Source organism: Simochromis diagramma, unplaced genomic scaffold (genome assembly GCF_900408965.1).
Source record: "Simochromis diagramma unplaced genomic scaffold, fSimDia1.1 OVJJ01000596.1, whole genome shotgun sequence".
Classification (NCBI taxonomy): Eukaryota; Metazoa; Chordata; class Actinopteri; order Cichliformes; family Cichlidae; genus Simochromis; species Simochromis diagramma.
Window position 1 is genome coordinate 3,624,134 of NW_024387245.1, and position 14,271 is coordinate 3,638,404.

Sequence of the window (14,271 nt, forward strand, 5' to 3'; positions counted from 1 at the left end):
AGAATTAATGCTCAAGATCCCTAAAATGAAAACAAAACAAAAAAAACTCAGCCTAAATATAATCAAAAGCTTAAAAGCTAGACAGCGAAATCAAACAGAATGCACAGAATATTAAATATGAATCCACAAAATGACTCAAAACCCTAGAGCCAAAACCAGGAACCATGACACAGATCGAATATTTCATATCTTCAAAACATCTATAAAATTTGTGAAAGTTGACACACAATTGTAACAGGATTGTGTTTATCTGTTTAATTCAACAACAATCCTGTGTATTGTTTCCGTGCTTATTTTTTCAGCTCTACACTCTCACCTAAACGCAGCACACAGTCACGCTTTCTCTCTCTGTTTCCCATGTCTGAGCCAATCATCTTTTCCCTCTCCGGTGATATTGGCTAAATGGTTCACACTCATTTGGATGGACGGAAAGATGGATGGATGAGGTGCCAGCTGACGTCACAGCTATTTCACTGTGCCATTCCAGCAGAGCAAATCAGACTCATCAGGGACACTGTGGGTGGACTCAGGAACACTTCAGTCCTGTGTGCTATTCTTTTGTTTAAAGCCCAATACAACCTGAAATAGAAAGCAGCATCACTACTTTGCAAACATCCTGTAACTTTTTTTTTAGTTTATTGGAGGTGTAATCTGCAATATCCACGGTATTTTCTTTTCAGCACTATCAATGATGCTCAGCACTCACTTTAGATTTAAACAAGAAGGTATAAATAGCAGCAATAGAGGATTTTTTTGGTAGCATTGTTGTGGAATTACTGTTTGTGTCAATGATTAAATAAATGGAAATAAAAATAAGCAAGAACACTTCTTCTTCTACACTTTGCATACATTTATAACTTTTGAACACTTTTAAACTCTGGTTGAGAGAGATGGAACTAAAACCTCAGATATGCTGAATAAAAGTGAAGAAAACATTTGGCTATTACATGCACATGTATACACTAATTAAAATGATTTATTATCAGAGTGTCTCAACATTCAAAGGCCAATGGAAATTGTGTAAAACATCCCATATCACACTCCACTAGTTATCAGAAATTTTCATCAGACAATGAAATGCACACTGAAATGTTTGAGAGATGTGTTGGCATTAAAATAAATATGAAGAACATGATGAATGTTTTTAATTATTTTTAATTAAATATTTTAGTTGCCGCAGTGGCTCCATGTTGCATTTTTACTGTTAAATCTACTTTGATGACATTGTTTCTGAAACCAGGAAGCCTTTAAAAAGCAGCTCATTAAAAGAAAAAAGGTATTAAACAAAAGAGTTCGTGATTTTTTAAGGTGTGGCTTTTAATTTTTGTTCTATATTGACCTTTCGCATGAACGTTTTTATGCTCCAGAAGTTCATGATATATATTCATCCACAGCTAAAATAATCAAGTCTTTTTAAACTCCATTGCTAATGCACTGTTCAAATGCCCATTTTCAGGATGACAACAAAGGGCTACTATACAATAACATTTATAAAATCATGCTAACATTTGAAATTCACAGCTGTTTTATTCTTATTCTAGTTTCCATCCAGGTCTCAGAGCTTTCGGTTTCATTTCCAGTCCAATTTCCAGTTCTCCCTGACCTGCGCTATAGTTTTGCACGATGAGGAGCTCATGGGGAAATGATCAGATGAGTCAACATCAACCCTGGCATATAAGTTAGTTATTCCTACGTTTAATCAGAAGAAACAGAATAACACTCCCCACTAATTCCACCATAGGCCTCTTTGGTTCCGTGAGCAACACCAATGACGAAAGCAGCGACTCACTGACGTCTCAGGCCCCTGATGAGTCTGATGCTTCTTGAGGAATATCCAGGTGTATAAAACGGCAGCAGAGCTGAAGGTAAACAGAAAGACAAAGGAGAACGAGAGTGAGGAAACATCGGAGCAGCAGTGTGGACATAAAGAAGCGACTCAAGATCAGGAGTCTGGGCAGCACAGCAGAGAGAACCAAACCAGACAACTTTCTCTAGCGCACATGTAAGATTTTCATTTGTATCATAGTAATTCTGGCGTTCCTTTGAGAATTTGTGTTTGTTTTCGTATTTGGTGGGATTTTAGTTTTGGTGTTATGCCCGCTTCCATCGGCTTTTGGAAACTCTTTACTAATAACTGAAAGTTGAGTTTTACATTGAATAAACTACGTGTTTTGGTTTAAACAGCAATTGGAGGCATTACACTTCTTGACGAAGGGTAATAAAACTCCTCGACATATCCGCGCTGTGCACAATTACGCATGGGACCGCGCCAGATGTTTTTCTTTCCTGACAAAAGTCACTGTTAAACCTGAGTTGGTTTAACAGTGTTTCGTAACGGTTATTTCCCTGACATCCTTTCGAATATAAACGCTTTTATTTCGTTTCTTCAGTCAACATCGAACTCTTACTGCACTGAGAGTCACGGAACTGAGTAGTTAAAAAGAAATTTTGAAGCAGAAAGTTACTGATAAAGATATTTAGACTTCCGGTGATAAATTTACTCGTGGTATTTTGATGGAGATCGCAAGCGTTTTCTCAATAACTCTTTTGAATTATACATTTCAATACCACGTCAGATTGTGCCAACACAGTCAAAGTATGTGGTATGTGGAATTATATCTTTAGTCCTACCCTGTGACGGCGACGCGCGCAATTGCGCATTGGATTCCGATGGCTTCTTGTCTTCTCTATGTCAAGATCGGCACCAAAGGGGAAATTAGTTAGAGTTCGTTCCACAAATAGTCCTCTCTTCTCTGCATTTGCCTCGAGAAACTGAACTGGACTGTTGCGCGTAATTCCGGATAAAGGATATCCTTCCCCTGTTGGCACGATCAGATATACTTTCTGTGTTCCAGACCGAATGAGCATAACCCTTCACCATTTCCATCTTCAGGTATAAAGCGATGGTACAACGAACCGGCCCCCACCTGCTTCTCCTAATAGCCCTGTGCAGTGTGTTGTACTCCCGGACCCTAAGTCTACCGCACACAACCATAAGGTAAGGGCAAACACGTGTTATTTCCAAAAAACAAAAATGTATAGAGAAGGAAATGTACCCAACACTGCATGGTAGGACGAACAGCTTTGTCTTTCGACTCTGGAGCCGAAACTTTTGTTCTTGAGTAAATTGTTTAACTTATTGGTTTTGTTGAGCGCAGATGACATGGATATGAAACTGAAAGAGTGGGGAAAGTTTCCTCGGTAATAAATACAATGAGGTATGCGATTAACTGCATTAGCTGAATGAACCGTTCATTAAATGTAAGCATCGGACTTCTACAATAGCGACCACTTTGGAACTATTTAAGAAACTTGTTGGGGGTAAAATCTGAGATATTTGATCATTATTTATCATTACACTATCATATTACTGAGAAACTTACATAATTTGTCATAAGGCAAAAGCAATAAAATATTCTGTTACAATCATAAGCACAATGGGTATGTCTCCGGTTTAGTTTGGATTAAAAGTATCCGGGTTTTTAATGTGAATGCCTTGTGAATCTGTGCAGAGCGACGAGACACGCAGACGGTCTGTTTACCAGCGGATACAGCAAACTCCTGGGACAGCTATCAGCACGGAGGTACCTGGAGTCTCTGATTGGAAAGCGAGTCAGGTAGGTGAAATAATCCCCCAAAAAGCATGCTAAATTTCGCTTTTGAGAAAGCAGTGGTTCTTTCTTATGCCCAACCCTGTTCTTTTTATTAAATGTATATAATGATTCGTGTTTAGGCTTAATAAACTCGTGTGTAAATCTGTCAATCCAGACATGAGAAGTATTTAGAGGCGTTTAAAATATTTTCGGATTATATAGAAATGTTAAGTTTTCAGAAAATTCTAAATAAATGAATACATAAACAAAGCTTATTATCTGTAGAAAATTTCTTTGTTCATTGACCAAAACCACAGTCAAGGACCAGTTGTTGACCATAAACCATCAAAATATGGGTGCTAAGGAAAGTAAAGTACAGTTTGTTTGTTTTTTACCTTAAAGCTATAAATTAGGTTGAAAGTTGATTTTTCTCCAAACCCCCAAAGTTCATATTTTATTTCATCGAAAACATTTAGTCATATAATCAAATTAGATACAAATAAAAGAAATGAGTCCATGAAGACTTCATAGAAATGTTATATTTACTTATATTTACAATTGAAAGAGTTCATGCTTTTTGTAATTGCACACATATTTTAAAGGTTAATCAGTGACATCACATCATGTTTTTATATATTCTAGAGGAACACACACCCATGCACACACACATGACAACATGAGTCACAGACCATGAGCTGCACTGAGTTTGCATTAAGACCTGCTGCCCTCTGAGCTATGGTATCACTCTGCTGTCATCTCTTCTGTTCAGTGATGAGCTGATGGACGAGCCAGCAAAGCGTCACACAGACGCTATCTTTACAGACAACTACAGCCGCTTCCGCAAACAGATGGCTGTCAAGAAGTACCTGAACTCTGTCTTATCAGGAAAGAGAAGGTAGGAATCAGTCCTTGTGTTCACTTTTTATCTCACTGTATACACAGATAGCTTTCTTAGTTTCTGAAGCCGCTTATGGATGAACAGAAGAATACATTAAGAAAATAATGGAGCTAAAAGAACATTTACTTTGATTACTTCACTCCATTTTGATGGATGCTGGTTTTATTTGATGTATAAATGAGCTTGATGGTTGCAAATCACAATAACCAGTTGGTAAATTGATAAAGTGGCTCTGCTCAAATGTATTTATACATTTTTTATTTGGGTATTGAGTAAAGCAAATTTGCTGAATATTGTGCAAAACATGCAGCATTTGCTTTAAGAAATCCTCATTTTAAGGGTCATTGACTAGACTGTTTGAATTACCTGGACGTGTATTTGTAAAGCTACTTTTCTACAAAAACAATAAATCCAGAGTCCGTCGGATTCGTAAGGGTGATAATTTGTACATTTGATTATGTGAAGAAAAAGACCTTTAGAACCTCAAACGGAATAAAATCAACTTTGGTTAATATATATGTTTGTGCATCTTCAAAACTTTGTCACTTCAATCACTTAATACAAAAATAAAAGTAGTACACTCATCTAACTAGAAGAAAATACACTGAACAATTGTTATGGTTTGTGAAGAAATATGGAAAGGGATAATGACAAGTCTTTCAGATTATTTAGACCTGTCAGGTGTTTATTTAAAAAAAAAAAAGTGTGGATCTTGAAACCCTCTTTCCTCCCCGATGTCCTTACACCACACAGCCTAGAAGATCCTGTAACCAGCGAGGAGTCCAGGGATGAACCCAAAACCTTCCAGGAGAGCTACGACGACATAAACGTAGACCATCTCCTAAACAACTATCAGCTGGTAAGTACAGACACATATGCACACTAATACACAGTTACTTGCAGGGGAGAGAGAGCATCAACATCAATGACACCTATTGGTTTCTTTTGACTCAGAATTTTGGAGCCTTAAAACGTGAGGCATGCTAATGCCAGCAAGCGTAGTTAACAGCCTACATTCATAAACTGTACAGCTGCAATGCACAGACATATTACCAGATAGTCAGTGCTAATTAATTAAAAAGTGCTAAAAGCCACCAAAGGCACAAACAATGTTAAAAGGTCCAGTTTTATGACAAGTATGAAGCTAAATTTCTGAAGTAACTTTTCACACAATTAGTACCTGACTATTAGTCAATGCTGTGTTATGTATTGCAGCTTTTAACCTTCCTCTCTGCCTGTTCTTTGCTGTTCTTTTTGCAGGCACTTTGAGGAGAAGTCCATGCTCGAGTGAATACCTCAAGTCATCCTCATGAAACCATTCATTCAGAAAAAACAACACCGTATTAATCCAAAGGACATTCAAAAGTCAACCAACAATGATGTGTTCTCCAATGTGGTTATCTAGCTATCTGTTCATCTACACAGTACACGTTTTCACTGTATATATACCACATATATATACACAATGCTAATCGCAAAAGAATTTTCGGGCCGCACTGAGCAACATGCATGTGTCGACAAATGGCAGCAGTGGATAAAAAGGAGGTCGCTCTTGTTCTATTAACCATTTCTGGGGAACAACAGCAGTGTTAAATTTAAGAGAATTGTGTCCCATGAACTTTCAGTTGAAAATTTGAGCCATTGACTATTGATAGAAAAGTGTGTTTTTTTTAAATAGCATACCGGTTGATTTTCAGTGGATATACTGGCTTTACTGGCCAATATCAAACATTCATTGGAAGATAAACATGATTAATCTGTCACAAACCTTCATTTGTCAGACAAAGGTTTAACTTCCAGTGGAAAAAAACCAATCCAAAATTTTATCTAAGGATCTTTGGCCCTATCCGCTTTTGGGATTTTAAATGACCCAGTCAAGTTAAACTAAAATAATAACACTCAATCCAATTTCATTTGCACAGAGAACATTCCCAGTAAATTTCATATTCATGACATATTAACTTTGGTTTTAACTAGCCAGCACTTGTCAAATTAACTTTAAATGGAGCATTCAAATCTATGTAATTAAATTCAGACTCATTTCATTAACTGTCAGTGGAGCATTGGTACAGCTGATCTTCAGTGGAACATTAACAGTGTTAACTTTTAGTGAAATTACAGCTTTATGCAAATTTCATCAGACTACTTGTCACATTTTGATTTTGTGATTACTTTTTTTTTTTTTTTTTATTAATTTTCAATGGATAATTTCCCCTGATTATTCCTAATGGTATAACTTTTCCATTAAATTTAATCAATTAGTTGACATGTTGAATGTTAATAAAACTCCATTGTTTTTAATGTCTTCATTTTTCATTTCAGGGTATCTGTAATCCTCTCAAATTTAAGTAAAGCATTTGTCCACTCAAACTATAAATGAAATGTGATTTATTTGGTTTCCAGCCAGAGGTACCGTTTGTAAATTTGTTTATTTAGAAATGTTCAGTTGACCCATTTAATGTCAACAGAACAATAGTCATAAGATTGACAGTGGAAGATTTGATTGATTTCCTTTCAACAGGATAGATAAATTTATTGCTCTTTAATGTACGGTTGTGTTAAATTAAAGTGTTGTCCCAATCATTTTCAGTATTGCAGTCATGATCTGTGCGCACACCAAGTTGTCAGAGAATTCATAAATGTTCTTTTCATGGGGGATTCACAGGCGAGGAGGACACACATTGAATGGACACAGATGCATATAATCACTTTACATTATTCAGTATGTAGAGCAAAGAAGTTATAACTGTGCATAGACCTGCCTTTAGTGTATTTAGTGATGTAAACCAGTCACCAAATAAAAGATTTTGGTTTATTTTTCAAAGCTGATGTGTTTTGTCTGCCTGATTGTTTGATGAGTAGAGAGCTCATTGCCTTCTACACCCAGCTGATTGTAAGTTTGAGGACAAAAGTTTGTTTAGTGGGAATCTAAAGAAAAGTTAGCAAAAGGTTGGGGTTGTTTGTTTGTTTGTTTGTTTGTTTTTTCATTCTTAAATGTGTTTCAGACAAGGAGGCAAATGTTTTTGGGTCAAAATCAGCATGTGAGTTGTTTTTCCTGAAAGCTGAACATTAAAACAGAATGCTATCTCTCTTACACAATCCTTTTTTCCCCATCAGATTTTAACTGTTTTAAAATATTATTGCTACTCTGGGACAACCAATCAGACCTTCTCAAAACACCATGAACATAGCGTGTAGATGACAACATGTCGACACATATGAGCATGAAGCACCAAGCGGCCTTTACTTTATCCCTGTGGGTTTCATCTGATTGACATAAAGATTTGTGACAGTGACATAAACAAACTGGATATACCCTGAGTGCATTTCTTTTGCCTCGACCATTTTCAGTGCCCAGAGAAGCAGGTGTTTCTGTGTGGGGATCCTATCAGGATCTGTTTTTAACAAAAGGCAATATGTTGCCAATGGCGATCCACACATCATGTCTCTTTCAGGACAATTATGCCATTTATTTAGAGTCACGGTCGGTCAACCGGAAAACATCTATAGCTTTAAAAAAAAATTAATAAATCAGTCAGTTAGTAAAAAATACAGACCATGTTGAGATGATCATAAAGAAAACAAAATGAGCATGCCCCCTGTGAAAAATATGTTGACCACACCACATTAAAGAAGTTCAGTCACAAGTTAAAATGAATGTGGCGCATTATAACCTGTGATTCCTCAGTTGTTGTTTCTAAATTACTGTCGGACTACTTATCACATAGAGTCTTGAACTTGTACATTTTCTAGGGGAGAAGAAGATTTGGCAATAAGTAACTCAATTTATTGCTTAAAAACCCTTGGAGACCCTAGAAAACAATAAGGAGGAATTTCAGCACCATGGACAGTGACACTGGGATATTATGAGTTTTACATCTTTTTGTTTTTATTTTATTTTCTGATGTGGTTCTTCCAAATGTTTGCACTGGGGAGGGGCTGGATCCTTGTTTTTTTTGTCTTTTGTTATGTCTATTGATATTTTGTATTATTGCATTTGTGGCATTTGGAGTTTTGTATTCTTGTAGAATGGGAGGGAGAGCTTTCAGTTTTCAGGCCCCTCTTCTGTGGAACCAGCTTCCAGTTTGGATTCGGGAGACAGACACTATCTCTACTTTTAAGATTAGGCTTAAAACTTTCCTTTTTGCTAAAGCATATAGTTAGGGCTGGACCAGGTGACCCTGAATCCTCCCTTAGTTATGCTGCAATAGACGTAGGTTGCCGGGGGATTCCCATGATGCATTGAGTTTTTCCTTTCCAGTCACCTTTCTCGCTCACTATGTGTTAATAGACCTCTCTGCATTGAATCATATCTGTTATTAACCTCTGTCTCTCTTCCACAGCATGTCTTCTATCCTGTCTTCCTTCTCTCACCCCAACCGGTCGCAGCAGATGGCCGCTCCTCCCTGAGCCTGGTTCTGCCGGAGGTTCCTTCCTGTTAAAAGGGAGTTTTTCCTTCCCACTGTCGCCAAAGTGCTTGCTCATAGGGGGTCATATGATTGTTGGGTTTTTCTCTGTATCTATGAAGCGCCTTGAGGTGACTTTTGTTGTGATTTGGCACTATATAAATAAAATTGAATTGAATTGGATTGAATTTTACTTTCAGCAGTTATTTGTGGTTGGTTTCTTTATGTTAATATTCTCAGCTTTTTCGGTCTTCTCTTAGCTTTTTCTGTCTTGCCATTTTCTTTATTTTGATAGTCATCTGTCTCTGTTCCCATGTCTTAGTTTATAATTCCCCATGTCATATTTTCGGATTTAGTTCTGCATTGTCTCCCAGGTGTCTCCATTCTGCCCCTATCACCCCTCTGTGCGTTTATAGTCACTGTCTCCCTTTGTTCTTTGTCAGATTGTCATTTACATACTTTACATACTTTACTTAATTACTTTACCCAGTGTTGTGTTCTGTTTCTGTATCTACTTCAAGGTTCAAGGTTGGCTGTAACAAGGTTGTGATGAGGGGTTATTTGAGTTACTGCTGCCATCCTATCAGCTTAAAGCAGTCTAGTCATAGCAAAAAAGGGTGATGATGTGTCTTTCCACTCACTTGAGGCAACACTGGAGATGACACAGGCTTGAAAAGAAAAGCTAAAACCACCTGTAGAGAGGAGAGGAAGGTGTTTGCAACAAGATTGCAATACTAAATGCTGCCCTTTCAAAAGAATTTGCATTCGAGAAGCTGTAACAGAAGAACACGTGATTGTCAGATGTGTTTGTCTCCCTTTATCTTAGTGGATGATACTTTTTTGTTTTTAGAAAGAAAAAATTGGTTTAGTAATAGTATAAAATAATTGCTCGAAACTAAAGTTAGTTTGGAAACAAAAATAATATTAAACAATGTCAACTTGATCTCAAATCTTTCTTGACAATAAACCTGATTGGTATGTTTCTTATCATGCTGTAAAGCTAAATCAGGGTTTTCAGTTACACTTGTGTAAACAAACAAACAAACAAACAAACAAACAAAAAACATCTTCTTTCAGCTCTAAGGTTTTGCAAAATTAGGGCATAAAGTAATAAATCTTGTCTTTAACAGGTCTCACCACGTGATAAATGCAAATGAAATGAAAACACAAAAGTAGTGTTGAATTTTTACTCCAAAAAAGTAATTTACTACAGATTCCTTGTTAGTATTCTTAAATGCAATCTAGCATGTTACTTCATTAACTGCCTGAGAAAATAATTTATTACTCTACTCGTTGCATTACTTTTACATTACTCTGTAACACAGCCTGAAATACATTCTCACATAATTTCCAGTTAACAAAATAAAGCTGAGGTTATAGTCCCGCCCACTGACACAAATCCTAATGAGAACATACAAGATCTTTGTTTTAGTGTTTACTTACACAAACCCGATAACAAAAAGAACATTTTAAAACCCGTTCAAAGAGCCTTTAAAGCCATTCTAGGAACATACAGTTAAAAATGAAGGCTACAATGCTGCAAGCTGTACTGCTCGTCACCACCTTCATTAGCAGATGAAGAAGTAATTAAGGCGTCACTCTGGGTTCTCAGTTATGAATGAATACTTGGAAACCTCAATGTTCATGAGCACTATTGTCAAGAAGAGGGGCCCAAAATTTTTCCACAACAACGCAAGAGATTCATAAACAACAAGATGACAGTTACTTCAGGTTATTGCTGCAGTATGAGGTACAGGTTGGGGCTCCGTAATTCTGCAGTTTGGTTTAGCTTTTGTTAAATAACCAATGTCCCAATGCAAAATGTGATGTGCTGTTGCTTATCAGGGGTTGCGTGTAAATAGTTTTAGAAACTGGCAAGTTCAAGATGATTTTTTATTATGTTCAGATACATAAAACCTTGGCATTGACAGATGTGTGTGGTGTACTTTGGTTTTGTTTAGCTTTGTTTTTTACCATGAATGTATGTTTTCAGAAGGAATCAATAAGATTTGGACTGGGTGCTACATAAAGAGCTGATTAGTGGAAAAACCTAAGATGATATGATTTTTTTTCTTTTTTTTTCTTTTTTTTACAAGAAAAAGTCAAAATAGCAGTGCTAATGGCTCACACACTCGTAACGTCACTCCACAACCACAAATGAATGCATCTTGTTCTGTTGTATAGTTTGCCTATTATAGTTTATTAACACAATTTCTGATATAATCACAATACAGCTTTTAGAAGTAAGTAAATAAGTATGTTACACCTTTGATTCCTATTTAGTTGGTCTTCACAGTTTTAATGTAAGTGTGTCGCACTAGATAATGGACTGCAGGTCTGTTGTGTCATGTCTAAATGATTGTATCATGACTAAAGGTCTAAATGTAGCTGTGCTTTTATCCATGTTGTCATTCTTCATGCCATTTAGGAGACGTCTCAGTTATCCCACTGTGAGTTTCCACAGCTTTGCTGTGTAATGACTCCCACTGTGGGAGAGAAAGGTTCCCTGAGATGAAGTTCACGAAGCTTTCTCATTGGTAGCTTTCTCACTGATCAGCAAAGCATCAACTCAGGAATCAAGTAAAGGATCATCTTTGTTTTTTTACTATAATGTGTTTTTTTGTTTTTAACAAACTCTCCGTTTTCCTCTTTCCTCTTGCTAAACTTTTGGCTCTTGAAAGGCTCATCCATGGAGTTTCACAGGCTCCAGTTTTCCCAAAAGCATACTTCTTGATAATTCGGACAAGTTCCAATCATAGTGTCAACCTATGAGGGTAAAAAACCAAGCCCAAGCTGAAGCTGAAGTTTGTTTTAAATATAAATAGTTTCACCAGTGTTTAGGCACTTGTGATAACTACCCCCAGATTGTATCCCTAAGTGGCTATGTCCATCATTTATGCACAGTCTCTCCTTTGCATGCACAAACCTGTCACGTCTACCTGAAGTAACAACATTTTACACTTTGATATGTACGTTTTGTTGTCACCATCTGCTGACAAGGAAAGGAAAAAACTACTGGTTTTCTAACAATTTTCTTTTGTGATAACTGTCGACTGTTAAGATTGTCTGTGATGTTAGAATTTCTCTAAATCAAGCTGAAGAATCAACATGACCTTAGTGGAGAAGAACAAGCTGTCTTTGTTCATGTGTAACAGATAACTCGAAATACTCTGGTTAAATCAAAGGTTAACAGTGAACATGTTAAACAACTCTTCTTCATAGCTCAATGCTAATCTATATTTCGGATTTCTCTTTTAACTGATAATTATGTTATGATTAATTTTTACTGTCCTTTGCCATTTTTACTATAAAGTCCTTAAATAATCCAAAGGGTAAACCATGCTTGCCCCCAAATGACTGAATTCTGGTGTTAGGTAAAAATGTAATTGCTTGCTTTCAGTTGTGACTCACTTTGTTTACAGGTGTCAAAATGGCAGCAGATATTTGACTCATAAATGTCATAAGCAACGTTCTGCAGGGTCGACCCACGTGCAGCGATCTTATAATTAGCAGGTGTTACTTGTTGTGGGTGAAAAACTTAAATTACTTCGCTGATTCAGTAAAACCAATCACCAATTTCAAACTGTGCTTGTACAGTAACACTTTGAGCTAAATGCTCACAGTGACGATGTTGACATGCTGATGCTTAGCACTCCTTACCATTTTCACTATCGTAGCTCAGTGAGTTAGCCTTGCTAACATTTGTTAATTAATCTGTCATCTTCTGCCACGTTGCCAACCAGAACTGCCTGCAGAGATCATAGAATTAGTTTTTCCTTTAGGAACACATGACAGGAAGTAAAGCAAAAAACATCAGGGATAATGAATTCACTCAATGTCCAGTGCAGTCTTGAAAAAAGACTACTACTCATACCTGCTATCCTCCATTACAACTATCAGTGTGGTCAGTTTACATACAGTCATCGTGGGCATGAACCTTCAATGAATGAACAGTCCCAAATACCCAGCAAAATTGGTTTTGGAATGGATAAAGCACACTAGGTTTATGGAATGTGCCAGGAAACCAACTAGTTTAAAGGAAGTCTACCAGTTATGCGCAGATGACTGGTAGACAGATAGAATTATGCCAGAAGTTGCTATAAAAGTGTCTGGTTGAGATGTTGCTTGCTCAGGGACATTTAACCAAATATTAGTAGAGTGGTGTATAGTTCGGCCTACTGGTATACTTTAAACTACGTGTGATTTAAAGTAAATCCAAAATAAATTCAAACCTCTTGCTTTTTAATTTCTTTAGAAAAAATAATGCCACTGTAAATAGAAAAGTCCACTCAAAAGATACACAAGTAACTATGTCCTCTTTTAAGCATGGCAGTAGTGTATACCTTATATACTTTATACAAATATATACATAAAGTTTTTAAAGTGTGCATGGTTTTAAACACATGCAATAGCTTACACATCATTATTGTGGGGATATGTGATTGTGTGTGTGTCTGTGATTACTGCCTGCTTTGTCGAGGGGCTTCACTCATTAACTATCATCACTGCTGATCTTAATGGACCAAAACAGAGTAAAAATAGATGGAGAGATAGGGCTGCAGCCTTTTAACACCGAGCACTGTGGGTGGGTGTTCGCGTCCGTGTGAACGTGTGCGCTTGCTAAAGCTCAACTGCTCCTTCTATGATTCTGCTGAGGACACTCGTGCATCCACAGAGTCATAAATCCAGCATGCTGCTCAACTTCGCACCTTGTTGTTGTTTTTTTTCTCTCAGCACTGTTGACTGATAACACAAGACTTGGTTGCAAACCTTTAGTAAGTTCATGTTGTCTCCACTTAGCTCATACAACAAACAGCAGAAATTATTTAATATCAGCTCATTAGGCGAAAAGGCAGCTTTGCGCACAAACCTGGGTCAAACAGAAATGAAAGCCCTTTTGATATTTGTACAGGTCCATTTATCAGCTGCCCTGGAGCTTTTGAAATTGATTTTGCAGTCCAGTCTCACAGCAATTTTTGCAACGGTGGGTTTCACAAACTGTTTGCGTGCACAGACACATTTGCAAGGCTATCAAAAATGAAACAAACAAAATCAGAAAACCCCAAAACAAATGTAGATGAAGTAAATTCCCTGTGGTATCCAATTTCTAATGTTTCCAGCGTTAATTCTCCGTCAACATGTTTAGTGTTAGTCTTCATGCAACAGTTTTACTTTTTCTCATGTGCTCTTATTCCTTTCCCCCGCTTGTGTTTAGTATTTTCTCAATTCTCTAATGTGTGCCTCTTAAGATAAGATATCTTATCTTGTCTCCTCTGTCATCTTTCATCAGTTGCATTTTAGGAAGTGAGACAACCTTCAGCATGGCATACTGAGAAGGATTTTAGGGTCAGAGACAGGAGAGAAGAGGTTTACC

At 37.0% G+C, this 14,271-nt stretch overlaps 1 protein-coding gene across 1 annotated transcript; it reads left to right on the forward strand.

Moving 5' to 3' along the window:
- The first annotated feature begins 1,790 nt into the window (after positions 1–1,790).
- LOC120714647 (vasoactive intestinal peptide) lies at positions 1,791–7,074 on the forward strand. The gene is made up of 6 exons (XM_040000990.1): positions 1,791–2,002; positions 2,894–2,998; positions 3,513–3,617; positions 4,363–4,488; positions 5,245–5,350; positions 5,752–7,074. Coding segments are annotated over exons 1-6 (453 nt in total). The 5' UTR covers positions 1,791–2,000; the 3' UTR covers positions 5,761–7,074.
- Positions 7,075–14,271: the final 7,197 nt, after the last annotated feature.